We start from the raw sequence: 27434 nt of genomic DNA, 5'->3' as shown, positions 1-27434 counted from the left end.
CGATTCTATATCAAAGTATATTTTTAGAATTTTAAAAGAAATTTTTTGAAACTTTCGATTTCAAATCGATTGGTGAATTTGAAATAATAAAAGTCCATAGAAATGTTTCACTTTGATAGACCTTCTAATTAACAGGTATTTGAGACAATTAACTTAATCACAATTCAGTCCCAAGATTAAATAGACAGGGAATCGGGATTACTTTTCAAGACTCGAAACAATTTAAAGTCCAACGATTACAAGAATCGACCTCTTGGCTCTTTGATGATAATCAACAAGCAAAATTGTCTAATCATTAATGACATTTATGAACGAAATGATTAATTTGATTGAAGGACAGAGTGTTAATTGAATGCTGTCTTACCATAACAACATTTCCTCAGCTCATCAATGATAAAATATTCGTGACAATCAATTGATTAACCTTCAGGTGATCACAAAATGAAGCGGAAATATAAAAAATACAACAAAAAGACAGTTCTGATTTTATTAAAATTCTGATAATTTAATTACATTAAATGTACAAAAGTGATTCTTTCAAATTGTCATGAATAAAAAATTGTTTTACTTTAATGTCAAATTTTGATTCTTATGATTTTAGTTGCAATTTGTTAATAATAATAATCAACCGTTTCAATTTGGTGACTTTTCTTTGGCAAATAGATAATTTTAATTGTTGTTAATTAGTAAAAGGAAGTTAATTTACAGCAAAGAAATGAGCATTTCTCTGATGTTAACGATTCACGTTTATCTTTTTCTTTGTCTTTTTTATTCTTACGATTTTGTTTCTCAGATTTATCTCTCATTTTCACTGAACTTTTAACGATATTGCAACTACCCTGTAGATTAGTATGATTACTGTTATTGTTATTACCATTGTTACTAATATCATTACTATTATTAGCACTTTCATTGTTATTAGCAGTGAGAGTCACTACATTACAGGTATTATCTTCATCGGTGATCATCAATTTTTTGCCATTAATTTCATTTGATTGATCATCATTATCGATTATGACCAATTCTCGGTCACTTTCTTCATCTTTAATTGTACTATCATATCCACTGGAAGAAGGTCCACCGCTGGAATTTTGACCAGACCGATGATAATGATGATGGTGATGATATTGTGAGGCTGAAGATGAGGACGAGTTAAAGGTTCGATCGTGAGATTGTGACGGACTTGATGAGGAATCAGATGATTTCTTCGTAACAACTGACCGATCATCGCCTTCACTTGTTGTCCCATGTCCACTCGTAGTTGTCGATGTTGTATCTCGTTTATTGCAACTTTGCTTTCGCGATGATTTAGTTGGACTATTTGTTATATTGATACATTCAACTTTAGTTTGAACTCCTCCTTTAACAATTAAAATTAATGTTAATCAACTAATGACATCAAGTAATTTGCTTAATCAATTAATACTTACCAAGAATCCGATTGATCCGCGGCGAGGTTGGTAACAAAGTGACATGATTTTTACTACAATCATCATTGATTGGCAAGTCCTTCGTGATTATATAACCAACCGATTTACAATTAGCATCATCAAGTGTCGATTTTAATCTGTTAATTTGATTGTCGTCCACTGAACAATTAGTCAAATCTTGATGTGATCCAAAGGAGTCGTAATATTTAGTTCCATTGAATTTTGATCGAGTTAATCTTCTCGGTGGCAATGAATCATATTGTGGATAATCATTGTAATGATTAATGGGTTGGGACAATTTCCTTTCTCCTGCATGATGATGATGTTGATGATGATGATAACCATGATGACCATGATGTGATCGATGACGATGATGATGATTTTTATCTTTATCTTTCTTAATCTTTTCCATATTCTCATTATCATTGAGCGATGGGTTAGTAACAGTAATTAGTTGTTTGAGAAACTGTTCCAACTTTAATTGTCCAGGAGGTTCAGTTAATTGATTGGAAGTGCTCAACTTATTCGGAATAAGTTCTGTATTAGAATCTAAATTATTTTCCTTCGTTGATCCAATATCATCTTTAATACTTTTCAATTCAATTGTTTGTTTATCTTTATCGATCATTTTATCGTCTCCCTGAACATGATCATCAACAGCAACATTTTCATCATCTTCCGATGTAAATGAACTTGAACAGCAACAACAAATACGATTATCACAGCAATCAGAAAGAGCTCCTCTTTCTAGTAACATTAATCGTCTCTCATCAGTCCAATCATTATCATCAACTGCATCATCTTCATAATCACCCTCATGATTATCATGAAGATTACTCAATAGAATCAAAGTTTCCTCTGTATTGAGCTTCTCATTGGTATTACTGTTGTTTGTACAGTTCATACTTTCTGAAACAATTAGTTTCTCATTTGATTCTGTTTGACAAGCCATCTCTTTGGTTTCAATTAGTTTATCAATCAAATGCTTCTCCTTAATTGTTAGCTCAGATACACCAACATGATAAGGAGAAGCTGGATTACTCAGATCAATTATCGTTCCGTTGGCACCATTAGATGAATTAGATTTAGATGATTTCGAGGTCGTCACTGGATTAGTGATGTTTGTATTTTCGTTAATTGATTTACCACAATTATTTGATGATGTCCAGTGTTGACCACAACATGAATTACCTTTATTGCTTGCGATTAAAATTGTTTTCGCATGTTGGTTAATCCATTCAGTTGTTCGTTGATGTTTCTCTGTAAACTCACAATTAGTTGATTCACTTGTGATATTTGAATTAATCGGTATTGCGTTTGGACCATCAACCCACAATTCGACACCGGAGATTCGATGAGGAGGCTTTTTTCGTTTCGATTTTTTCGGCTTATCGACCCAAAGTTCATCATTTCGATTACACTTTGTTTTACAATTAAGGCTATTCTTATGTAAAGGTGAAGTTCCAATGTCACATACCAGTTTTTTAACGTTGATCTTTTTATCGGATGAGTGATTGATTGTTGGATCAATCGACAATTGATTAATTAATGGTGAAGATGAGGTTGTGTTTGACGATGATGATGAATAGCGTTTAGGTGACTGTTGTTGTGTCATATTTGAACAATTTGACGATTTAGCGATTACCATCATCATTGGTTGGCACATTGGTGTTTTTGGTAAACCATTGGTTGTAGTCGGCACTTTGGGTTTCCCTGGTGATGGTGAGCTCTTCGGTGAACTTGGAATGCTATGATGAACTTGATGATGATGTTGTTGATTATTAGCATTACATGAAGATCTCATGGATTTACCACAAAAAATTACGGTATCCATTGAGTGTTCACTTGATGAAGTATAACAATTGGTTGTTCCCTCTCCTTCCGAATCATCATTTCCTTTGTTCTGGTTGAATCTTCTCAGTTCTGTTGGGAATTGATCAACATCAAATTAGAGAATAGGAAGATGAAGATGAAAAGAGAAGAAAAAAAGTAGAAAAAGAAGATGAGAATGAGATGATGATGGAACGAAGATAAAAAAGAAAGTGACTTCGAAAGAATCGAAGAACCGGAAAGAAAGAAAGAAAGAGAGAGAGAGAGAGGGAGGGAGAATAAGATGAAGATGAAGATGAAAAAAATCGAAAGGGATGATCAGCATCTTAATAAGATTCATCCTATTTCTTTGTTTTTCTCTTTCTCCTGATTCATCTATTCCCTGAATTAAGTTCATCAGAATTGAAGCTAAACTTTGTATCTATTTGTTTAGCCTTTCATAATCATCATGAACTGATCATCAAATTCAGGACTGGACTCTAACCAATGAAACTATTGATACTAACACACAATTGAATGGCTATCACTTAAAAATACAAACTAACATTCAATTCCCATGATAAATTTCATGAGCTTTTAAAGCCTCAGTGGGTGAAATCAATTTAAATCTAAGTCATGATATAAAAGAGGATATAAACTGGATATCCATGTTCAGAGTAGTTGAATTGGTTTTTAAAATGGATCAACATTATCATGTCAACAGCTTGAAGGGTTATAACAATTAAAATGATGTTGATTATAGTGAATGGACCTGATAATCAATATCTGTTGCTATTTAAGGTTCAGGAGGAAAAAAGTTCTTGATAAGAATTGAAATGATGATAATTTTCATGGAGAAGGAGTAAAAAAATCACCATCGTATTCAGATAAGCATTTAATGTCTTCATGATGAGAAAAAAACTGAACATCATTTGCAATTGAAATTAGTTTATCTTATCAGCTGAATCTTTTTTCATCCTGATTCATTTAATGATCATCATCTAATTTATTCAAAAGTTATCATGATAATTATAATAATCTTTTTCACTTTCCATGAAAATATTTCATACCACGGGAGTGAAGATAATCATGTATCTAAATGGTTCATTTGTTGAATATTCAGAACTATTTTTCTCAAAAACATTGAGCTGAATCAATACAAACTAACAGCTTAATCGTCTCAGGATTAAGATTGATATTTGACTTTTTTTTTGTTTTCTCTCTGATGAAAACGATTAACTTGATACGATGATTGGTGTGTAGAGCTAATTGTTGGTTTGAATTTGAATTGGTTTATTAACCCAAGAGTTGGATTGTGATTAAGACTTAACGAGATAATTAAATCAATGAGTATTATCACAACAACAGGATAAAGTAATTTGATGATGCTAATAACAAGTGAAACAATTAAGAGAGATAATTAAAATTACAATTGGAGTAATAACTATAATTACTAAAAATTATTATTATTGTTTTCCAGCTGATCGTTAATCTTAATTGCTTACAGTTCAACAATCAATAAATTTATAAACAGTTATTATTTCTTGCTGGGTGAAAATTTGAAACTTTGATGATGTGAATCAATGATGATGAAATAGTCACTAGAGATGGACAAAAGATTGAAGATAAAGATGAAGAGATGACAAAGGCCAAGAGATTGATGATTGATGACTTAACCTTTTCTATTTCAGAACTTATTCTGAATCGTTTTCTCAGTGATAAAATGGTCGCCAAGGAATGCCCAAAGGTGGGAAAAGTCATTTTCTCCTCCTTACTCTCTCTCTCTCTCTCTCTCTCTCTCTCTCTCTTCATCTTTTTTCATCTTCACTTGGCAAACCTATTAAAAGTCAGAGCGAGAGCTAAATATCATCACAATATGACTGATGAGATAAGTTATTTGAAAGAAGAAGATAAAAAGAGGAGTTTTTCACAGAGTGAAGATGAAGATGATGAGGTTAATGGTGATAAAGACAAGATAATGATGATTAACCCCCTGAACAAGTTTCCATCATTAACAAACAAATGATTAAATTGATGAAAAGGTTAAATATCGAGAACAACAATTTTATCATTTGATGAGGATGAAAAACTTTCGCATCAGTTTGTTCATTCAATGTAATTGGTTGATTATTGTTGATGATCAACCAATCATTTGATTATCATAATGAACCTGATTGATGTTGATTGACTATAAGATAAGGCAAGTAAATTATAATCAAGACCGGAAACAAGGTGTAAATCAAGAGGAAAAGAAACAGAATCATCAAAGAGAAAGTGAGTGTGAGAGAGAGAGATGAACATGATGATAAAAATGTGATGAGATAAAAGTGAGAAAGTGAGAATTACCTGATCTTCTATGTTGACTTAAAGATGGAGAGAGATGTGAATGATGATGATGATGCTTTCGTGTAGGATGAGTTGAGATTGTGGGTCGTAAGTTAAACACATTAGGAGTAAATTTGTTAAATGTTTTGGAAGACAATAAATTGACAGATATCTGCTCACTTTTACAATTAATGATCTTCTCAATGTTACCCGTCATGTTATCGTTATTACTGTTATTAAAACATGTTGTTGTTTCTTGTTGAATTTTATCATCATCGGTGGTTGATGATGGAGATAATGTTGATGTCGATACTTGAGTTACCATGGAAACTTTTTCAGGAAAATTTCTTCCAATTTCCGTCAATTGACTTCCATTTGGACGGGATGAGATTGTTGTTGTTGTTGTGGATGAAGTTGTTGTAGGTTCTAAGGATGAAGAAGAGGCAAGAAGAGGAGGAAGAAGATAAGTTGATGGGATTGTTGTTGTTGATGAAGATGAGATTGTGTCTGATGCTATTGTTACCCCAGACTCTTTACATTGACTCTGTTGGTCACTTGGAATGAGGGAGCAGCTCGCATTTCTTTTATTTAACATTTCTCTTCCTTTCTCTGATTCATGTAACAATCATTATCGTTATTACCATGAAGGGTCATTATTATTGGTTAAACAATTGAAGCCAAAGTGAAGGTGATGATGATAATGAGCGATGCAAACGATTCCATGTCCGAAACAGTAATGATGATGATGGTAAATTAAGAGATGATAAGATGGAGAAGGTGAGATTAAGGTAAAAATATGAGATCATTTAGTATTCTACTTTTTCATCATTTATTTTTTTCTCTCTTTTTAAAGTAATTTAAAATTTCTCTTTGCTTTGATTGCTCTAAGTGAATGTTGTTAATCCGCTGATGAAGATGAGCTATTATCTTAAAGTGATGCAAGTCGCATCGTAATGATGATGATAAGGATGAGGAGGTGAAAAAGATGAAGAAAGAAAACAAATAAAAATAGACAGAGAGAGAGAGAGAGAGAGAGAGAACATTGATCAAGATGAGATCTTGTTTCAACAAAGAAAAAGATGAAGAGTGAAAATGAAAGAGAGGATAAAAGTAAGAGACTAATGATGATAATGATGATGAAAAACAAGAGAAAGAGGAGAAAGGGAAGATATCTAATGTTTTCTAGCTCCAAATGGGAGGAGGTGGTGAGAGTGAAGGAGGAAATATTTAGGAAGATGAAGCGAAGAGGCAAAAATGGATCAGCATGAAAATTTCAGGGTAAAAGTAAAGCCCCATGAAGAGTGAGAGAGAACAAGTTTATTCTTAATGGTCCAAGTGGATCAATTGGATTACTCAATTGAAATGAATTTAAGACAAGCATTAGAGATAAAGATAAACCTAAAGATGGTGATGAAGATGATGAAACCTTTTTTAATATCGAAAACAATGAAACCAAAAAGCCAAGTCAAGTTGCCGAAGACGATGAAACCATAAATACTCAATCATTTAATCTGATGGATTAACAATATCCCATAACAAGCAAAATCATCTAAGCAAATTATCAGTGAGAAAAGATGAACAATTAATATTGACTGTGAATTAATAACTCGAAGCAATCAAATGATAACCTTCAAAAAAACTCCATATCATGTATCATGTAATGATGATGATTCAGGAAAGATTTGATTGCTTCAGGATTGAATTTTCCATCCACTATCATCATCATGTAATATCACTGAATTGTAATAGTTATTTGAATTCAGAATTGTTCATGTTATCCAATCACATTCAAGATAATATTATCATTGACCTTACCAACCAAAAACTAATGTTTATAATAATAATCATCTAACTCCAATGATAGATATCGATTTTATCCTCATGAGAATCACTGTTTCCTCTTAATCATATTCTGTCTCAATCATGATGATGATGATCATCATCATCATCACACTATCTTCCTACAAGATTATTTCCATCATCGTGATAACATATTCTTACCAATTCCAGGCCAATAGTTGACCCATGAACCTGAAAAAACATTAACCTCAACATTATAAAAAAGGGGCCAGTTGACAAGTTCTGATGATATTATTATTCAGCTGAATGTTCATGACTTACATGTAGATCTACAAAAAGTTTTCATGATATTTCATATACACTTAAGCTACCAGGGCATTTCAATATCAACACTCACTTCTTAGTAGGAGGTAGTTGAAGGATTAATATTTACTATTATTACATTTTTACTGTTGATAGTTTGCTGGACAAAAAGTTAAAATCAACCTCAGAATCATGATAATCACCATCATGGATAACGGAAAAGGAAAGTTTCAGTAGGAATATACTCATTTTTATCATGTATTGCATTCCAATTGAAAAGTAAATCAAAGTTTCAGATTGAAATGATCACAATCTCATGAATAAGAGTAATAAAAATCATATCGAATCCATTGATCCAACAGATTAAATAATTCAATGCGATATTTAGTATAAGAAGCAAATTTCAGGGAAATTCATGGAAAGATAAATAAAAATCCACCTTAACCTTAGAACTGTTCACTTAAAGTGTGACAACCTTTTCCACCTTCCATCCTGATCCATTTCACTTTCCACCCCACCTCCTTTTCCTCCTCATCATCATCTTCTTACACCTTAGTTGACATTTATTCGAGTTAACAGAATAAATTATCATGTAAACCAATAAATTATTATTATCGAACTTCTCTTGCTATCGATTTCTTTTTTATCCAAACATTTCCACCTTCGACCCCACGATAAGATAAGAGGTCAACATTGACCTTCCAAATCTGTTATTGTTTTCCATTGGAAACCTCAATCTAAATGTTTGATGGTAAAGCGAAAGCTGTTATTGGATAAACATCAACATTAAGAGCCTCGAATTGTAAATTTTCATTGTTTCTTTTGCTCTATTGTTTGATAATTGTAACAATCAACCCAAATCATTTCTAAATAGTTAATGGAACGAGTAACAATTTAATCTGATACATATAAAACTCATGGCGATACAATAAACGATTATGATAATGACTCGAAAATAAACAAATTTAACTAACTATTAATAGATTGACAATTGTCAAACAATCAAGTACCAACGACCCTGGACATTTAAAATTAAAGATATCACCATTTAACTAATGGATTTAATTGCTTAACATTATCAGTGGAAAAACAATTTAACAATTCATTTAGTCAGTATAAGTGATAACATCAATCAACTGGTTAATCGTTTAAATGTCAATTTTTAAACAATCATCAATCATGTAACTAAATTGCCAGCAATTGATTCAGATAATTTTCATACACCTCAACCATTTACACACTTTACTCATGGAGGGAAAATTTTCCACTCTCATGTATTCATGATATTCATTTATGATTGATTTTCATCTCAATAATATTGTCATGATAATCATTATCACTATCAACAAGATTTACCCGAATGCAAATCATTATAATCATAACATCTTAATCTTAAATCAATGAAGTCATTTATTCAGATGAAATAAGTAGATTAAGTCTCATGATATAATCTTAATGATAATGGTGATGAGTTGGGATTTACTGGTTTATCTAAATTGTCATCGTTAAATTATCAACTATTAAACTTTAAAAATGGTCTCTGTTTAAATCGGTCAACAATTTAGTTGATAATCAATTGCATCTCTAAGGTTTCATATTGACGGAAAATAAGGAGAAAAAGATTCAGTAAATTGCAATTCAATTCAGAATCATGATCACCATTATTATCCTTATAACGATAACTCATACTGATAAGTTCAGTGCAACTCATTTCATACTTGAGTTGATGATAAGGTGAATAGTTAACTCATAATAATAAAATTTTGAGCATTTCAAGGTAAGAGAGTTACAATTGGGAATTGAGAAAAAATTAATGTTATTATTTATTTGAGCGAATTATTTTAATTGCTGAATTAATTACTAGACTAACAGTTAATAACTGGCTCATCTCATTGAGATAAACTGTCCAAGGAAAGTAAATTCATGGATCAAGTTTACATTTTTTGCTTCTTCTATTCAACTATTATCATGATAATATGAACACAAGAAAACTGAGATAATTAGTTGATTCTCTAGTAAATGCCTCATAAATTGGCTTGGGTAATCCTCTTCATTCATACACTTATTAAATTACTCTGAGGTTTTCATCATCCTCATCATTTTCAGAAGATAAGTGAGTATTATGCTAACTCATTGAATACAACAATTAACTTGAGCACCATGGGTTCAACATGGAGCAAGAGATTTCAAAAACAATATTCAATTCAGTTTTTATCATCATCATCAACGGAAGGAAACAGGAAATAAAGAAGATGATAAATTTGAGTCTAGTTAACTATTTTTGTCTTTTTTTAAGACATTGACATTGAAGATGAAGAAGAAGATGATGATGATGATGATTACGATGCAGGATGAGGCGGAGATGGAGGAAGTGGGATATCAAGATGCTGAATAGTCTGACTGTTACAGTTATGAATCAATTGTGTGTGATAATCACAAAAAGTTAAAATGTTTCACGTTACCATTACGCTTTGTTTCATTTGATTTTGTCAACAGCTACAATTAATTACACAGATTTGAATTCAGTTTTTACAGTTAGATGAATTAATATAATGGTAATGTGAATACAATGGTTAAAATAACAACAGATTATCAAGAAGATGAAAAAAAAACGATAAAGATGATGAAAATCCCTTCTTTCACTATGGGTTACATTTCATTGTTAATAAGTAATTCAAGTTAATCAACTCGGTGATTACCATGATACATAAATGGAAATCATAACAATTAATTAATTACTAACAAACTAGTTTTTATTATTAGTCTAGATGTACATTGTGTATATATTAGATTGGAATCATTGATAAACTTGAGCAATTGTAATAATGTTATAACTTTAAGATTAACAATCAAATTGAATTAAGTTGAAAATCAATGAGACTGATAAGTGACAAGTTTCAGGATAATATTGATAATAATGATTCCAATCATGATAGGAAAGCATGGAAACAAATGAAGAGATATTGAACAATTCAATTTGATGAAATGAACAGAAAGTAACTTTTACTCAATGAAGTTGAAAAAAGTTCAATGAAATAATATTAACGTTTATTATATGGCCTACAAGGTGAAGGAGACACTGGGAAAACTATTATTATATCAACAGAAGAGGGAGAGAAACATAAAACTTCAGTAATCATTTTTGATTCAGTTTCAGTTTCATGATGATGAAACAAATAAAAAGTAAAGATCCAAATCAGAGTTGGAAACAGTTTAATACAATATGGCTCATGAAATGATTTACAGAATGGATTGGAATTCAACTGAAAATGGCTGCTAATGAGTTTACTATGGTAGAATAATAAATTGTGTATCTACCTTTTATATTCACACAGGGATCATAATCAGAATAAGCAGAGAGAATGAAGAGAGAGAGAGAGATGAGGATGATAATGATGATGAGATAGTAAAAAGTTAACTGAAAATAATAACAAATCAAGATGAAGATGAACAGTCTTTTTACCTCTTCATGAACAAGAACAAATGAGAATTTCTGGTTCGGAATAGAAACTCAAACATAATCATGTTGATTTGATAAACATTACTACGGATAATGATGATGAGAATGATGAACATTTGAAAAGTTCAATTTCATTTCTTTGAGATTTTTTCTCATTCCCATGAAAACCTTGAGCAAAGGTGAAGATTTTTGCTTCCATTAGAAAACATTCATTCTCATCTATTTCTTATTCTGGTTCTCTTATGCTTACCCATTGGTCATTTTACTTTTTCTACAATTTTCAACTTTAACTTTTTTTCTCTCTCCTTTATCATCACCATCATGATATTTCAACTCATATTTACCTTATTCTTAAGAGAATTATCTTGTCTAAAACTAGATGCAATTCATGGTGTGGGATGAATTTCAATGATTCAAAGATAGATCTGGAAAATCATGTTTGAACAGAAGGACCCAAAGTATAAATAAAAGTTTGAAAATGTACAACAAATATAATAAGAATAATGAAAAAACTGAGTAGAGTAATATGATGAGGTGGGAGAATGAAGAAGGAGAGAGGGAGAGAGTTTAAGATGGACAAGGATAAAGAGAGTGAGAGTGAGAGAGTCAGTTTTAAGAGGAGGTTGGTGGAGATGAAGACTGGTAAAAGAGAGATGGAGTAACTTTGTTATTCTACCTTGTTTGTGTTTCCAAGTTTTTCTTCCCTTCTCATGGTAAACATGATGTAAGTTCGGTGGTCAAAATGAAATTAGAAGGTAAAGAAACAGTAAATAGAAAGAAAATAAGAAAATAAAAGAGAGAGAGAATTGAAGGAAGAAAATGAAGTAACCTTTGGGAGATTTTCATCTTCAAACAGTGAATTTGATGTAAAGATGAATGAAATTATCTCTTTCTATTCTGATATCAGATATTCGAAGTGATTTGTATCCACCCCTGTATTCTACTATCTTCTTATCATCATCATGATAAGAATGATGAAGATGATGAGTAGTGGTAAGAGTAGATACTCTAATCAGTTTAATCATATCTGTAGGGATTCATATCATTTCTTTCAACAGAAAAGGATTTCAATCATGTTGATTAGATTCACTTTTTATTTCCACATTAAATCTGATTATATTCAGATACATATTGATTGTAATGTAATATAATCTAAGAGATAGAGGGAAAGTTGATTGCTATCTTTTGTCAAGTTTTTCAGGGTAAACATGAGGCCGAGGGGAGGCATATAACCCAGGGTGAAGAGAGGGAAAGGGTGGAAGATGAAGAAGAGAGGGAGGAGGAGGAAGAGTAATGAGGGACAGAGGATGACAAGAAGGAGGATAAAATAAATTGTGTGTTGTGATAGATTAAGTTGATAGCCTGTTATCGATTATAAACAAAACTAATGCTGATCCAATGAAAATAATAGAGTTTTTCTTGAGATCACGATTGTGACATTGTAATTTCGCTGTGGAAGTGAATCAGGATGAATCTGATCTGGAACAAGTACATGGAAGAAGAGAAGATGAATAAGATGAAGAGAGAAAAAGAGTAAAATCGGTAAGAAGAAGAAGAAACAAATAATACACAATAAGAACTTTTCTCTCAAAGTAATTTCGATCCATATGAAGATCATTGTTAACTTCATGTTTACCATGAATTCTAACCGATTCTTTCTGGCTTATTATGAATATTCTTTGTGTACTCAATTCCATTATTAGTAAGCATTTTTGTTAGTATTTAAGGTTAACACTTATCTTTATTTCTCTGTCGTTTCAATGTTAATCTTGGGATAACATGAGGTTACCTTTGGGAGAACGGATATTTCATCATAATCAACATTAACTATTTAACCTTGTCTTTAACTCTCATATGCAATTTGGAATCATGATGAATATTATTCATATCAATGTTCATCTTATTCAGCAAGATTATCCAATGAGAATGACAGAAATCAGTTATAGTTTATGATGCGTAACTGTTAACATGATCATCACCTCATCATCGTCATCTTGATTATCATCATCTTTACATGTAATACATGGTGAAAATATGTAGATATGTTTGCTAGAAATAGTATATTTGAGTTTCGTACGGCAGATGATTCATTTAATAGTCAAGTAATTCTGATAATGACACTTTTCTTTGTTCCATGTCAAAGGTTGAGATGAAAAAGAGGAACAAGAAGAAGAAGATGATGATGATGATAACATTTCCAATGATTTTTTACACCATGAGATTCAGTGGAGTGAAAGATGATAGAGCTGCATGATAAAGGGAACATGATACAAGTTGACTATTTTCACTCCCAACTCCCACTTCCAGTGAATGCATCTTCATTTACTTTATATACATTTTCCTCAATCATTTCTATTTGTTTTTGCTTATCCAAATTGAATTAATGTGTCATGAGATGTTGAGATAAATGAGATGAAAATAATAGAAAGATTTAAAAGTGAAACGGAAAAAAACGATTCTTATTTCATCTATTTCAATCAGTATTCAGTTTCGTTCATGGAGGCAAATGTAGTTGTTTACAATTCATGGAAAATATGATAAAGTAAATGAGAAATAACTAATTTACAGAATTTGATCGAGGAAACAATTGACAATCAATTTAAAGTAAAAAATTATCATTTTTCTTCATCATCAGTCTATGGAATGAGATGAAGGAAAATGTCGTATATGTTCAGATAGAAATTAAATTATTGTTCTTGGTGTTGACATTGAGATATTATGACAGGGAGGGTTGAAGGATTATCCTGATAAATTGATAAAACCATGAGAATTATCGATGAAGATGATCAATTATCATCAGAATAATATATCAATCCTTTTTTTCATGGTCTCTATCTCCTTGTGAACGTATCATACCTCAGGTTATTAATTTTATCAACTATTTTCAACATAATCTCAGTTTCATCCTCAAATGTGATGGATCACCTTTTAGATATAATCAATTCTGAGGCCAGGGTGTATTTCACCTTCTCATGAATTTCCACTCACTTGTTTCTATTCTGATTTCCGATTATCTATTATTTACAAGATAATTATCATCATAATGGTTACATGAAAAATGATAATTCAATACAAATTAACTATCAGCACAAAAGAGATAATCATTTTGATGCTAATCTGAATTCAATAGGGATAAAAAAAAATGACCATTGAATTGATCATGAAAAACATGATTAGTTCAGTTGATAACCAGCAACTTATATAATGGAATTACAAACATTTATATGATGATGATGAAAATATCATTTAATCTTAACATTCTTATCATTGTCTTTTTAATTATCTAATTCAACTAAACCGAATCAAGTAATACGCTAATTAATTTATCTTTACAGATAATCTAATTGTCTTTTCTCACCAAATCTAATTGGAGCAATAAAGAAAACAACTTATTCATTAATAAGCTGAGATGATGGTGAAAAAGATAATGAATTGATAGTTGATTTAAGACGATAATCAAGAATGATGATCAAATTAATGATGATAATTATCAACTTCATGTATCATTTTCATGGCAAGGATAAATTTTTGTACTTAATCAACGTACTTGAACAATATTTGGATATAAACGAATCAATTTCATGAAAATCTCTCTAGTTCTTTTGACACAGTTGGTTTGATCGATTCAAGTCCACGGCTCACTATCCACGAGGTTCAAGGTTATTTGAGGTTATTGGTCATTAATAAAAATTTCTCAATTCAGAGACTTGAAGTGAAATTTTCATGGCTGTGACACTATTTTAGACATTAGTAGTGTCCTATTATTTTTTGCTAAATTGTCACATTAATCTCTTTGTGCTCAATTTTCCAGCAAAAAGAAACTCAAAATCCACTGAACATGCATTTATTCTGGTTGAGACTCGGTGAAAAACTTCAACCTTATCTCGTATTCATTTTTTCAATCGTAAATTGTAATTCATTACAGGATTATTCAGCTATTTTCGCCTTTGTCAACACAATTAAACGAACTGAAAAAGTCGGAATCACATTTACTTCGTCGATTATCATTACCTGTTACCGATATTTTTAATTATTCCATGTCTTTGGGTGAACTTCAAAATAATAAATAATAATGGTAGTACCATAAAAGAGCGTATTTGAAATGATCTTTAACCATGCTCCTTTATCGATGACCTGAATGACCTTGATCTTTCAAAATGTCAATAGAGTATAGCTTAACTTCATACCTCTCAAGTCTCTAGGACTTGTAGTTACTGAGAAAATCGCAAAAAAATGGCTGAAAATAGCCCTGTAAATTTGTGAATTGATTAAGAAAACTTTGTCAACATTGACCATTTGACCTCAAATTTCGTACCCAAATCAGTCATTATTATCTCAATAACAACACTTATCTCTTTTAGTGAAGTTTATCACATTCCCATGGGTTTATCATTTATCATTAACATGAATGAACTGTAACACGAAATGAAACAAAAAGGAAGACATAGTTTCGACTATTGGGTCAATTATAAGTGTCCAGCAAATAGAACAAAAAACATCGAGATAATCAATTGTCGTAATGAGTAAATTCATAGAAAGAGAAAGTTAACAGTTTCGTTGGGGTTAAAGTCACGATAAGTTTGTTACCTTGTTCATATGTTTTGGTAAATAGCTTCAGGTTATTTCGTCATCATTTATCATTGAATTAGTTGATTACAATCAATTGTGTGATTAAATGTTCCTCCAGCTTCAATATAAAGTGAGGTTAACGTACGCTCATTATTATCATGCTGAGTTTAGATGCGTGATAATCACAAATAGTTTCATTCATCAGAAACTTTAATTATTGAATTTGAGTCAATAACAATCAAATTGAAATATGATAGGACCCAAAAGGTATAATTAATAAAAGCATTTAAGTCAATTAGATATGGATGACCACTTACAAATTCAACTCGTTGACTGTCACAATATTAAATTTTGTCCAATACAAGCAACGGATATAATATATCGGCTATATGATTACCTTTGCGTACAACAATTGATTATATTGCCTCCCTCAAGGTAAGCAACATAAAGTATAATTTACTGTTATATGTTGTCACTATGAGACTAAACCATCAAAATAATTTATCTAAGGTTTCATTGGACAGTTTAGTTTACACAAAGTTTTATCTATTCTCACAATTGGAAGTGCTAATTAACCCTCCCCATTAATGAATGGGCGTTGGAGGTCAATTCATCCACTAAATGTATTGATACAATTGACTAAATACCATATGAAATGTGCTGGTTGTCATTGTGATGAGTAACTTAAGTTGAATTTCATGATCATTGTGATTGACATGAATCTCAATCAAGGATGTGATATTATTAATATAATGGGAGTGTTCATGTTTTCAGCAAGCTGGTAAAAGTGCAAAGACTAATCATTTTGAAACAAGAAAATGTCACCAAAATGAGTTATTCCAATGCAACAATCAATCGTAATGAGTAAAAATTGAGAATTTTTTTCTATTTGAGATGGATAGTGATTCCTAGAGAGAAGGAGGAATAGAGAAAGAAAGATGGAATGATGATGATGATGAGAAGGATGAAGAGTAAAATGTAAGAGTTATTGATTATTGACATGAAGGAAATCATCAAGATATAAGAAAAGATGAAGATAAAGATGAAGACACAAAGAAATGGCAGCAACTCTCAATCATCTTTAGCATCATTCAAGTTTCATCAAGATCTCAGAACTTGTAAGCAAAAAAAACCTAAGTAAATGATTGAGAGGAAGTCACACAATTTTCAGCTTCATCGGAATCTCAAATAATAATAATGATTATAAATCTATAGATATATATATATCTTTACCATGAAGAATCACTCAGATTCTGATCACGATTACCTTTTCTTTTAAGTAAATTCTGATGTCAACTGAGATCTCTTGCTATTTTTTCACTTTCTCTTTTTCTGTCTCCCTTAGGTAGACAGAAAATGATGATAACTTAACGATTGTTTAATATAAAATACGATAAGTGACTGACCCCTGGTGGTTACCAGTGTTTCGCTGACCAATTTCCTGTTTCCGATATTTGACCATCGAATTTTGTCATGAGTGTGAAAGAGAAAAATTTCATTCAGATTCTTTTCTCTTCGTCTACTTATGCATTAAATCAACAAACACCAAGAAATTGTATGTATACATTTACCACCCATCACTCTAATCATATGGTGTTCCAATTGTGAATCCATGATAAATGTAATGGTTCCAGAGAAAGACTAATGTTTTCTCAAGTATTCATGATAGATTTCAAGTTATTCACTTTGAATGTGTATGAATAATCATCATGAAGATTGGTAGGCAAAAGCTGAATGAATAAGAATCAGTTGCGTGAGGGTATTATTAATATCATGAAAGGTAAGAGGAGGTGATGGTGGTTGGAAATGGGAAGTTCATGAAACGATTCAATTACGCTTAACTTTCAGGCTTCCATGGGAAGATGAAATTATTACAAGTAACATAAATCCAATTAAGAATTAAAGATTATCAATCTCTAGAGATAATTGTGAATCTCTGGTGAATGTTTCCAGCCAAAGGGTTTAATGAATCATGTTTGGAGTAACAGGGAATCATTGAAGGATTGAAATGATCATTTCAATTGTTGGAAATTATATAATTATCTCGAGCAGAATCAGAATTAGTTTTTAAGCCTATCAAATTTCACACAATTTAAATTGATATAAAAAGCTAGATTAACCTGGATTAATTGGTTATCAATGAGATTAGGATTGAGAACAAAAGTATCATCGAGTTAAATTGATCCATGGTATTGGAAAAATAAGTTATTTCTTCAGGGTAGTTTACAGAATTGTTTCAGAACAGGAAACAGGGTAACATATATAATATTTTTTGATTGACAGGTTGATAAACTTTTATATTGATAAATCTTCCCATGAAAAGAAAAGGTTATTTTCTGTATCTCCGGAGGGAATCAACCACTTTCACAACCACAGATTCTGATTGAATGTAGTGAAAGATACGCTACAAGAGGAGGGAACAAGGTGGATGGTGAGGTGAATGGAGGAGGGTAGGCAATTCTATGCTCCATTTGATTGGCTTAGTAGCTTTTTTTATTTCGCATCAATTTCACATTTATTTAGCTGACACTGATTCTTTTCCATTCATTTATTTTTTTCCTTTTTCATGTAACATTTATTATCATTATGAAACAATCCAAATATTTGAGAATCATGATTTACCTTGCAACTATTGATTACTATTCATTTTCATGAGTTTCAAAACAAATCATTCATTTCGCTGGTATAACCTAAGAAAGTCCTCTTTCTGTATGGGCAAAGGTGTTCATTCATTGGATTATAGTTGAGGATTAAGAGGTAAGGATTAACACATCAAGGACTTTGGCTATCAACTTTTATTGGATTCAGAGGGTAAGCTGAATGAATATAACTTTAATGACAGTTAATGACAATCAAAGTAAATCCAATTGCATTTATCGGCTAAACTGTCAAAAACGGAAATTGTATTAACAAGCTAAGGCCATTAATTACTGAATAAACTGTCAACAGGATATGTTAATCCAGTTGACCAATCAATTCAAGTTTCAACTACATGATTCAAATAATTATTATCTTAATTAGTGTTTTAAATGGTAAAGACAAGTAATAACATGATCATTTAGTTTGAACAATCAATAAAATTGAAATGAGATTAGCTAAACTGTTAAAAGGTTAATGAAAACAATTTAATTAGCGTTGATTAAAATGTTAAACTCATCGGTATCAATTGACAAATGTAAAGCAATCAAAATGAAAGACAGTTAATCAACTTTAAGTGGATTGAAGTTAATACAAAGTAATAATAACATTGTATTAAAATCATTTTCATGGGTTAAATTCAATTGAATCAATAACGGTAAATGTTAATCCAAGTGAATGATTAAACTAATTTTATATTGTTTGTGTTGCTGTGTAAGGTGAAAGTGAAGATTGATTATAAACTGAATAATCAGATAAAAGAGGAGAGACTGGTCACTTAATTTGATTGGGTCAGTTTAATCTGATATTTAGTCAGCTTAACAAAGAATCAAGATGATGATGAAGATGAAGATGAGGACGGAAAAGGAAGACAAGTAAATTATCTTGAGAAAGTGAGAGAGTATAAAGATTAAGGTGGCGATTGAGGAAAAAGGGTAATAAGACAGAGAAAGTATCGATTAGAATGAGAATTGGAAAAGGGATTGCCCTTTAAATGGCTTTTCGTTTACCAGGAAAAACATAAAATCTAACTGTAAATATCAATGTTCCGAGTAATAATATTACAAAGATAATCACATATTATATTGGTTATCATGACTGGGAATGACTTTTATTGTTTTATACTGAATTAAAACAAATCATTCTCAGTTAATTGCTCACAAAGACAATTCCATCTAATGGGCAAACAAGAGGCACAGGGAGAGTTCATATGATTCACCTTGATATGAAACAGAACAAAATAGAAGAAGAACTTTTTTTTGTTCTTAAGTGAATATTATTTTCAATTGGAACGTGAATACCATCAGAATTTTGAAATTTTTCATCATTGGTTGATAATCAATTATAATGTAACATGGATTAGATGTTGGAACTGCATCAACTGCTGTCCGTTTTGTCCAGTTCATCTTAATTTGATGTCCATGGCTTAAAAGTTTAATCCATTTACATTAGTTTTTTGGTCTAATCCCATTGATTTTTCACTTTCACTCTCATTCTGTCTGAGTTTGAATGCTCATAATTCAGAATCAAATGTTTCATATAATGAAGTTTATTCTGATGAAATTCACAAGCCATATATTCAGGTTTATCATTATCACCCAAACATGCATGATGTTCAATTGTAATAGTGATAAAAAATGTACTTTTTGTAATAGAGTCGAAGTTTTTGTCTGCAGTTTCATCTCACAGTTGGAAATTGTTCTGATGAAAATACTTGTTCACATTACATGAACTTTTATGAGAAAATATTGAGTAGAAAGGTGGAAAGAAAAAAAGATGTTCTCATTTTTTTGCATTCGAACACCAAAATAGAAAACATGATATTATTATGGAATAGGATGAAAACTAAAAATGCTTAGAAAGATATTCTCAAGCCGAGATTGATAATATCCGATACATTGTTTAGGTTATATTCATACTTTACTCTTCCATTTTGTTCATATTTACCTCTTATATCAACCAATCATATCTTCAAATTTCGTATACAGAACTTTTTCTTTCATTTTCTCATGTAAGATTATCATGGATAGAGAAAAATGGAGCATCAGTTTCATGGCAATTTCCATGGCTTGAAAAGATGATGAATAAGAACAAACAAAAAAAATACACAAGGCACCTCTTTACCCCAGAAGAGATATAAGATATTCATGTTCGTAAGATGCTGAAACTGCTGAATGATGAAACTTCGAGATTCTGATAGTCACGTGCCAAGAGAGAAAAAATTCATCATGGAAGCTCAGATTCTTTACGATTTTCTTCAGACTCTCACATATTTTGTTTTCTCTCTTCAATTCTCACTTTCTATCAACTTGGATCTTTGAATTTTATGATAACAAGTTTCTTGTAGAAAAGATTATCGGAAATCATAATGGTCAACAGGAGTTCTTGATACTTCAGATGTTTCGTGTTCATGTTCATGATGCTTGTGCTTATGGTGAAATGGCTACAATGAGAATCGTCTATGTTTACCTTTACGAACTTTACTAGTATCGATTATGTGCGAATTATTTTTTCGCTTAGTTTTATTCCATAGAATCTGTAATTGAGTATAAACTCGGCGAAGTTCAGACTTTAACAGAAAAAGAAAAAAGAAAAAGAGAGAGAGAGAGAGAGGCAAAAAATGCATACGTCTATGACAAGTTCATGTTCATCTCTACAGGGTAGGTTGTTATATATACACATCAATCAACGACAATGTTACTCTTTTTCAGGGTAACTCATGATTTCGTTGATATTATATTAATATAACTTTTTTCACTTCCACTGTTCATCTTATGATTGACAATAGAAAGATGTATCTTTGCAGTCGCATAATGAATAATATATTTATCATGATACACGAAGTGATAACATTGATCTGTTCATAGAAATCGTAGGTTTCAAAGCGTACGAGAAAAGAATTGCCTTCATGTCAAATATACATTCAACTTTCACAGTTGTGAATAAGTTCAATAATCTCAAGATTAACAGGGAGAAAGGAGAGAGAATCAAAAGTTTCTAGCCAATGATAATCTCTGGTAAATCTTCAATTGGAAATTTGAGATTTCAAATTTAGAATCTCTCTGTAAATATATTATCTAAAGTAAAACAATCTAGAGTTGAATCAGTGCTATTTTTGGAAAATTTATTAATGCAAAGGAAATTAAATAAATAATAATAAAGCTTCGAATTACTTTACGAAACAATCAATTCAATTAATAGAAATAAATTAAATGTAATCAAAACTTTTTATAATAGAGGATAAATGATTAACTTTTCAATCTTATAACACTCATAAGAGGGTATGTTGAGGTTATTATCATAATAAGTATCGATTCAAATTGTAACTGTAAATGGATACAAATATTTCCTTTCAATAGCGAGACATTATTCATCTTAATCCATTTGAACAAGATGAAAAGAAATGATTATAATCATAATTCAGTGGGTGGATGATGAAGAGGAGGAGGAGATGAGGTTATAATATTAATATGAATAATATTCCCATGATTAGACTCCAAGTCAATGGGAGTGTAATGATATCATATTGTTGCCTGTTTGTAGGTATGAATTAAGGTAGAGGAAAGTTAATAGCGTGAATGTCATTGATAATAATAATAATACTAATGGTGCGATATGTATAACTACAAAGTGTAAGGGAAAAGGTATTCATGGAGCAGATAACATGACATTACAACTGAAGGATGTCAATTTTTTGTTGATATCACACATTGAATAAATATCATGGATAATCAATGAGGAGAAAGGTGAAGATAGGAAAAAAGGAAAAGGAAAGAGGAAGGAAGATAAAGATAAAATTGGAGCAACAGTCAAGTGATAAAAATGGGAGGGTGGGAGGTGGTAAGAGGAAGAGAGAAATGATGAAAAAGGATAAAAATGAAAGATTCAGGTTTATATTCTAACACTTTGAAAGCTTCTTCTTTTTTCTACTATCATCATCATCTTAGCGATCTTCATCTTGATCTTCATCCTCATCTTCACCAAACAGTCATCATTAACATAATGATTTTTTTACTGTTACAAAAATAAATGAAGATTGAACATGATCTTCGAGTGAATATCCAAGGGTAACCTCTTAAGTCAACTGATCGCAAAAGGAATCAAATCGAACCTCGTAATAGTTACAATGAGAAAAGTTCTAATTTATGGGCTTCGATTTTCAAATTAAAGATTATTATGATTGCTATTAAGATTTGAGGGATGTATTAGTATCTATTAAATGGATTTACCCATTAATCAAATGCGATTAGTTTGTTATAACAAGGGGTTAAAATCTAATGAGTAAAAAGAGAATGAGAAAAAACGTTTCAAGTAATTGATAATCATTAAGATTAAATCGATCAGGTTAATCTCAAGTATTGTACAACAGCAGCAGCTCAGATTTAAGATAAGATTTGAATATGAATGAAAAAAAGGTTACAAAATGTTGTAATACTGTTTCCCTCATATAGATGCAGAGTAAGGAGGGTATTCAAGAGGGTGGGAGATACATTTATTGTAAATTGCTGTTCATATTATTAGTATTATTATTGTTGTTGTTGTTATTACAATGAAAGCATCAACAGTAAACAACATTAAAACCATGTTTCTGTGGGTTATCCTGGATGAGGAAACATTGGAATTACCCATTTACTTCCTTTTCCTTTTTTCTTGTGTTCTTTTTTCAGTTATTCTGTTAGTTTTTGCTCTTTTTTGTTCATCATGAAAACCCATGAAAATAAGTAAATAAAGCATTAACCTTCTGCCTCATTACCTTTCAAATACACTTCACCAATCCTCTTCAACATCATTATCATCATCGCCAACATGCACACATATACAAAGCAACCGATAGAAAATAATACTCACAAACAACTGAATGAAATCTGATTCAGGGTGGAAAAAGTTCCAAAATCTCATTACAATGAATTCAAGATTTGTGAAGATACATGGGAAAAAAAGATGTTCTTTTCATGTAATTTCAATATCTATGAAGCATGAGAATTTCATTTTAATTATTCAGATTATCTTTCGGTTGATCACTTAATCAGCCTTTTTGCAAATTGTTATTAACTTGCTTACATTTAAAACAGTTCAATTAATTGGACTGAACAAATCATCATTTCATTATAGTCAATTAGACCTAACATGATATTAATTTAAATTAAATCAACGGATTAGTCTATTGGCTCATGATTATGCATAATCTTAATCTAGGAGCATTTGGAGTTAATTATGAAATTAGATTGTGTTACAAAAATTTTAGAAAAAAAATTTATTCCTAATCATGAGTAAAATAATTAACTCTCGTGAAATAATAAAATAAGATTAGTTGAATGAATGTTCAACTCTACGAAACAATTAAGTTGACTGATTCTGATAAATTGTTGTTTACCAAGCTAAGATTCTGTCTTCTATCATTTACCTCTCATGTTTATCATGAATTCTGATTTCAGATGCTGGATAAAAATAAATAACTGCCAAAACCTTTAGGATTGATAGAAACCATTTCTAAATCATTTCATCAGCGAGTCAAATATATTATACACTTTTGATTATTCTGAATGAGATGAAGGGAAAGTTTTCATGGTGAAAGAAAAGATTTTAAACAGAGAAAGAGAAAATTTTATTCCAAAGAATTAAGTTGGGAGTGAATTTATCTGAAAATTGTGAACATTTCCATTGGAATTTTGTGCAAATATATCATCAGCTTCACGGGGGAAATTCTGAAGATACACAAAAAATCTGACTCGGAATTTTAAGTAGTTTGAAAAGTCTTCTTCAGGTTAATTTATCAAACGGAATAGGAAAAAGTAACTGTAAATATTGTAACAATCAGCTCCTTCCCGATGTTTACCATTATTCATAAGGAACAATTTATGTTGAGGTTCAACGTTTTAACGTAAAAACATCATTAGAGTCTCAATGATGATCTTTGGTGAAAAAATCAAGCCTCAAATTTCATGGAAAGATAACTAATCAACTTTGATATTCAATTGAATAAGATAAATTTTCTATTTCGTCTCATGCTCGATAATAATAAGATTAGCACGATAAACTTATTCAAATAGTTCACGTATCGAGCCATCAATTGAGAGAGGAAAAAGATCGAGTACAATCAAAAGTTGATGATGAAAAACTACTCATGCATAATTAATTAACTGAACAGTTAACTTAAGTTAATGTCAATGATATACATTGAAATTACAAAATGAACCAGTTAAAGGTATTCAAGATGAAATGGGATTAGTTAATTAAGCAACAATGAAACAGTAATTACATTGATTAATCAACAAGAGATTAAGTTAACCAGTCAAGTCTTAAACTATTAAATAGACTCTTGACCATGATGATAAAAAGACAATCAACTGATCAATATAGAAGATAATCTGATGATGATTATAATGTTTGGCGTTTAGACCATCAATTCTGTATTGGTAATCGTAAGGGAAAACTTTTAAAAGTTGTAATTAAAACTTGAAATGTAATTAAAGTTCAGCATAAAAGTTTACTCAATAGATTAACAGTTTTAGCTTTAGTTTTTGAAGGAAATAATTGTTGTTACAATTATTATCCATCTTATTAGTAGATAGAGAGAGAGAGAGAGAGAAATTAAGGAATCGGAGAAGATAAAATTAAAAATAGACAGAGAGATTAACAGGAGTAGAAAGAGCAACTTTAAAGGGGATTTGTTATTATTTCTATCTTTGGATATGTGAATTATGTTTTCTAATGCTAATTATCCTTGAAGGTGAAAGTTTAACAGTAAACGGCTGTCAACAGAGTAAACAAATTAGAACAGTTAACCAATGTTGTTTGTTTATTTTAGATTGTAACGGTTATTGGGTTACATTTGGTTCCAGTTAACAACTTCATCAACAACAACAATAATCGTGTATGTACACAAAGTCCTTCAATCGAGATACATTTTGGTGTAAAAAGTACCATTACTTTTATCACGATAATTGCTTTGGGTTGGGTCATTGTAGCTTCTCAATTTAGTAATGATTTAAGAGCAACAATTTTGAGTGAGATAATAATTTACATCAAAATTGATCACTTAGTTTAATCGACAATTAGTAATTAGTGTAAATTTCATGCAGCTAATTTTACGGTTTAATTGTAACATTCAAGTTGAAACATTGTCAAGATACTAAATAGTCAAAAGTTCTGGTCAGTCAAAATGATCGAATTGAAATTAACCAGATTTCAAAAGTTGATTGTTAATTAATCAACAAGTTGTTAATCTGGTTAATCTTTCCAATCAACAGATTAGTTGGATAAGTTTTTTATCGAGTAAAAAACAAAATTTAATTCAATTATGATAATCGTTATTTTCGTGACTCTGGATCAATTTAATTAGATTAGATTATCACTCTATCGTTATCCATCAATAGGATTGTTTTGACACTTGAAATTCATTCTGATGTTGCATGATAACTTAATTACATGATATTTGCTGACTGTTAATTTCAATGAAAATAATTAAGATGAAAATTGTCACCAAGTAATCATCTTAATCTATGAATAATTAAATTGCAAGATGAATTTAATTGATGAAATTATCATGAGAATAGAAACCACAAAGTTAACATTCCAACTAATTTACAGTTAGATGATAACATCGGAATTCTCAAATCACCCTGATTATGAGAATAGTGTTCATGATGATTACATGGCGATGATGAGTTAAAGGTATGCGAGGTTAATGTACGAAGAGAAAATTTCGAAGTCATTTTGTCGTTAGAAGAAAATTCTGCAAATACGAAATCTATTATTATAATGAAAGAAGAAATTTACTTTGAGAGAGAAGGAAAATTCTGCTGATAATCATAAATTTATCTCGATTTGTTTATCGTTGATAAAGTGGAAATATTTTCATGCAACATAATTTACTCAATTGAGACTATTTATTATCATGAAAGTTAAGGTGAAATTTATTCACATTGGAAACCAGAGTGAATACATATTTTCACCTAAGGGTAAACATTCTGATAGTTATACAAATATGAAGGTGAAATAAGTGACACGAACAAAAAAGAGAAACAGAAACAACAATCATTGAGAGTAACATGAAATTTGCATAAACTCGCTGTCTAAACTTAATTTGATTGATGATTTTCTATTGAAATCATCATCTGATAATCAACGTTTATCATGGTGAGTAAATAGGTTAAACACTAAAGTATTTAAACAATAACAATTTGACACATTGGATAAAGAGGAGCACGTATTAGATTCATGGGAACACATGGAAAGGAAAAAGAAATTAATTGAAAGAGAGAGAGAGAGAAAACTGGACACCCTAATCAATAAAATGGACGCAAAGTAATTTTGATAGACAAGGTAAAGTGATTTTGTTTGGTAAATCATTAATTAATTTTACATTTAGCTCAACAACACACACACACCACTTTGACAAATGGATTAACACCAAACATATTATGAAAATTGTAAACCGGCAAAGAGAAAAAGAGATTAATCAACAATAAATGAAGTAATTAATTAACACTTACCTAGTAAAATATCACAGATGAAAACGTTAAGACAATTGGATAGAAAGTATATTAAAGTCACACAAAGAGCAACAAGAGTCACAATGACAAACAGTTAAAGAGAAAAAAGCTCAACAAAAATGGCGGATAAAAGTTAGACAACAAGGGGAACAATAAAGAGACAATCAACTGGAACTTGACCCGATTGGGATGCAATTAATCGGTAAATCACTGAAGACCATGGTGGTAATGAGAAGATGATTAACCCAATTGTCGACAATTAGTAAAACGTCAGTTTGTGGTTAAAGATACAATTTAAATACAATGTCACAAGAAGAAAAGAATAGAAAAGAAAAGAAAAATTGAAAAAGATCAACACACAGAAAACTCTGGAAGGTTAACAAAAGGTAATTCAAAGAAAGGTGATGATGTTAATTAGACAAAATCCATTTAAATTGTTTTCTTTTTGTTTCGATTGATTAAATTTTCCATTGACACTTTCACTGAACAATCAAATAATCAAGTTAATTTGAATTACTGTTCACATTTGTGACTTACAATGTGAACGATTGATAATCAACATTACATAATTTTACAGTTGCGTCGAAAAGAAAGAGAGACAAAAAT

At 30.7% G+C, this 27434-nt stretch overlaps 1 protein-coding gene across 2 annotated transcripts; it reads right to left on the bottom strand.

Moving 5' to 3' along the window:
• Positions 1 to 462: 462 nt before the first annotated feature.
• On the bottom strand, positions 463 to 27389 carry LOC128386058 (putative uncharacterized protein DDB_G0282133). 2 transcript variants are annotated; one of them, XM_053345020.1, is made up of 4 exons: positions 26829 to 27389; positions 5586 to 6173; positions 1431 to 3353; positions 463 to 1357 (listed from the first exon to the last, which is right to left on the bottom strand). In XM_053345020.1, exons 2-4 carry the CDS (start codon positions 6157 to 6159, stop codon positions 684 to 686), a joined length of 3171 nt encoding a protein of 1056 aa, XP_053200995.1. In that variant the 5' UTR covers positions 6160 to 6173; positions 26829 to 27389; the 3' UTR covers positions 463 to 683. The 2 variants fall into 2 exon arrangements, with proteins under 2 accessions (XP_053200995.1, XP_053200993.1); XM_053345018.1 differs by having other exon boundaries at positions 463 to 1360; positions 26829 to 27387.
• Positions 27390 to 27434: the final 45 nt, after the last annotated feature.

The sequence above is a fragment of the Panonychus citri genome, unplaced genomic scaffold (genome assembly GCF_014898815.1).
Source record: "Panonychus citri isolate SS breed McGregor unplaced genomic scaffold, ASM1489881v1 Contig00063, whole genome shotgun sequence".
In the NCBI taxonomy this organism is placed as follows: Eukaryota; Metazoa; Arthropoda; class Arachnida; order Trombidiformes; family Tetranychidae; genus Panonychus; species Panonychus citri.
Note: the sequence above shows the minus strand (reverse complement) of the source record. Positions and strands in the feature narration are given on the sequence as shown.